General features: G+C 53.9%; 1 protein-coding gene across 1 annotated transcript; it reads right to left on the bottom strand.

Moving 5' to 3' along the window:
* Positions 1-111: 111 nt before the first annotated feature.
* On the bottom strand, positions 112-1,751 carry NANOS2 (nanos homolog 2 (Drosophila)). Its single transcript, XM_011975129.1, has one exon. It carries the CDS (start codon positions 1,584-1,586, stop codon positions 1,170-1,172), a length of 417 nt encoding a protein of 138 aa, XP_011830519.1. The 5' UTR covers positions 1,587-1,751; the 3' UTR covers positions 112-1,169.
* Positions 1,752-3,821: the final 2,070 nt, after the last annotated feature.

Raw genomic sequence — 3,821 nt, forward strand, 5'->3', positions numbered from 1 at the left:
AGGATAATCACTTGAACCCGGGAGCCGAGATCGCACCACTGCACTCCAGCCTGGGCGACAGAGCAAGACTTTGTCTCACAAACAAACCAAAGATGGAAACAGATACAGCCATTTCAAAGACGACTGAAAAATCTTTTTATTCACCAGAGCTCAATACTCAGGGTCCCAGCCCTGTGCCAAAAACTGGACAACTTAAAATCTGACTGGGGTCCTTCTTTTCTTTGCCCCTAAAATAAAAGCTAGGCCGTTGCCTTTCCCATCCGGGTACTCAAACCCCTCTCTTATCGGCGGTTCCTCGACTTAAAAGTTGGAGGATGAAAAATACAGGAGGGGGAAAAAATATCCTTTAGTCAACTATCACAATTTGGGGGATCGGATGAGAGGTGTTGGAAAGATGTGCTTCTTGCTGGGGAAAAGGACCCATCGGTGATTTGGGGATGGGGGCACGTGCCGAGTGCAATGGGCTGAACAAGGGGAAGAACAACCAGGGGGCATTGAAAGGTGTCAGCTCACCCCATGACTCTCCATGCGCAGGTGAGCCTATGAAGACACCGTGCCCTCCAGTGACACGGTGCTCTCCAGCGTCCCACTCAGCTCCTGACGGATGGGTGCTGAGGTCAGGGAAGGAATGAACCGATGTGGTCCACGATGACACCGTGGTTCTACAGGAGGGTGAAGGTGGAGAAGGCTGGTGTTAAGTGGACATCCCATCTTGAAGTTCTCGGGTTGGCACTTCTCAGCCAGCCTTGTTCGGTGTCTCCTAAGGGCTGGCTTGGGACAGCACCGTGGAATCCTGGAGGTTCAAAAATCCAAGAACTCCACAAGGAACGGAGAAGTTGAAGGGGCAGGGCTCCTGTCACCAGCAGGCCCCACGAGGACAAAAGATCCATGAACCAGGGCCCAGAGGGCGCTACAAGGCCATGCAGGAAGGGTTCCTGCGCACCAAGGACCCTCGGACGCCCACAGGCCAGAGCTCCCAGGGCTGACAGGTCCAAGGGGGCGGGGCTGGCCTGGCTCCCAGGAGTCTCCACTGTTTCAGGATCCAGCCAAGGTGGAGTTCTGGGGGCCAGAAATTCCAAAGGGCTGGGTGACTGGAGGAGAGAGTTCAGGGACTTGGGTGGGACAGACCAGGAGGGTCAGGGGTGCGGGTGGTGGACATCTCACGGTCCTCAGCGCTTGACCCTGCGTCCGGCCGAGTTGCGCCCGCTGCGGCGGTAGAGGGACTGCTGGCCACCGTTGAGCGGGCAGTACTTGAGCGTGTGGGCCTGGTCACCGGTGGCACCGCACACGGGACACACGTAGTGCCTCAGGATGGGACACACCACCACGCCATCTGGTGTCTTCAGCTGGTGTGAGGAGTAGACGTGGCGGGACTCCCCGTTGTGCTTGCAGAAGTTGCACAGGGTGCCCAGGCCCCCGTTGGCCCCTGACCCTCCCAGCCCCTGATCCTGCCCAAACGGGGGCCCAGGACTTGGCTCCTCAGTCTCTTGGGTGTCCAGCCTTTGCCCCCGATTCGCGATCAGCGCCCACACCACTTGGCTCAGGTTGAAATAGTCCTTCCACATGTCAAAGGGTGGCAGCTGCATGGCACCAAAACAGGGGTGGTGGGCCACTGGAGAGGGGCTGGGGCTGGGGGCCCGTGAGCAAGGGCAGCAGGCGTTTCCCAGAGCAGGAGGGAGCTGCACCCCCTTTTATAATGCCCAGAGACTCTTCTAAGCAAAGGTGGAGCTTAGGATTTAAAGGGCCCACTCCCTGCCCATAACCCCCATCTGACTTTAATTCTTCACAGAGACCTGGAAGGAGATCATTCCCCTGGTCTCTGGTCCCTGCTCTGCTGCCAAGGTGCTCTGTGTCCTCTGGGAAGACACTTCCACTCTCTGTGCCTCAGTTTCCCTATCTGTTCAAAGAAAGCCCATGTCTGCAAATATCCCCCACCCCTAGGCTGGAGGGGCTACACCCTTCGTAGACTTCAGAGTTATTCCTGATCATCATAGCAACCAGGCTGGGCGCAGTGCCTCACACCTGCACTCCGGGCACTTTGGGAGGCCGAGGCAGGAGGATTGCTTGAGCCCAGGACCTCTAGACCAGCGTGGGCAAAATAGCGAGACCTTGTCTCTACAAAAATAAACAGACAAAAATAATAATAACAACATGACCTGATTTATTTTATTTATTTACTTGAGACAGTGTCTCGCTATGTCACCCAGGCTGGAGTGCAATGGCGTGATCTCTGCTCACTGCAACTTCAAGCGATTCTTCTGCCTCAGCCTCCTGAGTAACTGGGATTACAGGCACCCACCACCAAGCCCGGCTAATTTTTTTGTATTTTTAGTAGAGACAGGGTTTCACCATATTGGCCAGGCTGGTCTGGAACTCCTGACCTCAGGTGATCCACTTGTCTCTGCCTCCCAAAGCGATGGGATTACAGGCGTGAGCCACTGCGCCAGGACTATTATTTTCATTTTACAGAGAAAGATATGAAGCTTGGAGAGGTTAAGGAATGTATCCAAGGTCACACAGCAGGGAAATGGCAGAGTCGGGTTTCATACTCACTCTGGGAACTGGGAATTGAGGTTAGAAGTGGCAGAGGACCTTGGCACAAGACGATTTCACTTAGAATGCCCCCTCTTGGGCTGGGCATGCTGGCTCACGCCTGTAATCCTAATACTTTGGGAGGCTGAGGCTAGAGAATCACTTGAAGCCAGGAGTTTGAGACCGGCCTGGGTAACATAGTGAGACCCTGTCTCTACACATAATAAAAAATCAGCTGGGCATGGTGGCATGTGCCTGTAATCCCAGCTAGTGAGGAGGCTGAGGCAGGAGGATCACTTGAGCCCAGGAGGTTGAGGCTTCAGTGAGCCATGATTGTGCCATTGCACTCCAGCCTGGGCTACAGAGTGGACCCTGTCTCTTTTTTTGTTTTGGAGATGGAGTCTTGCTCTGTCACCCAGGCTGGAGTGCAGTGGCACAATCTCGGCTCACTGCAATCTCCGCCTCCTGGGTTCAAGTGATTCTCCTGCCCCAGCCTCACGAGTAGCTGGGATTACAGGTGCACACCACCACACCTGTTTAATTTTTTGTATTAGTAGAGACAGGATTTTGACATGTTGGCCAGGCTGGTGTGGAACTCCTGACCTCAGGTGATCCACCTGCCTCGGCCTCCCAAAGTGTTGGGATTACAGGCATGAGCCACTGCACCTGGACAACCCTGTCTCTTAAACAAACAAACAAACAAACAAAACCCTCTCTTGGCCCTATTCATTGTCTTAAATCCTTCCCGGCCTTTGGAACCAGCAAAAGCCTTGTCTCCCACCCACCGCACCTACAGGGGTTCTTCTTCCACCCACAGTCTTCATGGATCACCTTGATATTCAACACATAGTTATTGAGGCTCCATGTTGGGTGCTGGAAATTCAGCAGTGACCAAGGCTACCTTATGCCTGCTTCATGAACAAGGTCAGGAGAGCAACCAGTAAATGAGAAACCACTAGACTGTAAAGACCTGCTGACCTGTGAACCGGGTGTTCTGAGAGTGGCTGGCTCAGGGATGGGACTTGGAAGCTGAGACTACTAAGAAGAATCTTCCAGGAAGGGGAACACAAGATATGGAAACTGTGGCTGGGCACGTGGCTCATGCCTGTAATCTCAGCACTTTGAGAGGCCGAGGTGGGTGGGTCACCTGAGGTCAGGAGTTCGAGACCAACCTGGCCAAGATGGTGAAATCCTCATCTCTACTAAAAATACAAAAATTAGCAGGCTGGGCACAGTGGCTCAAGTCTGTAATCCCAGCACTTTGGGAGGCTGAGGCGGGTGGATCACAA

Source organism: Mandrillus leucophaeus, unplaced genomic scaffold (genome assembly GCF_000951045.1).
Source record: "Mandrillus leucophaeus isolate KB7577 unplaced genomic scaffold, Mleu.le_1.0 Scaffold151, whole genome shotgun sequence".
NCBI lineage: Eukaryota > Metazoa > Chordata > Mammalia > Primates > Cercopithecidae > Mandrillus > Mandrillus leucophaeus.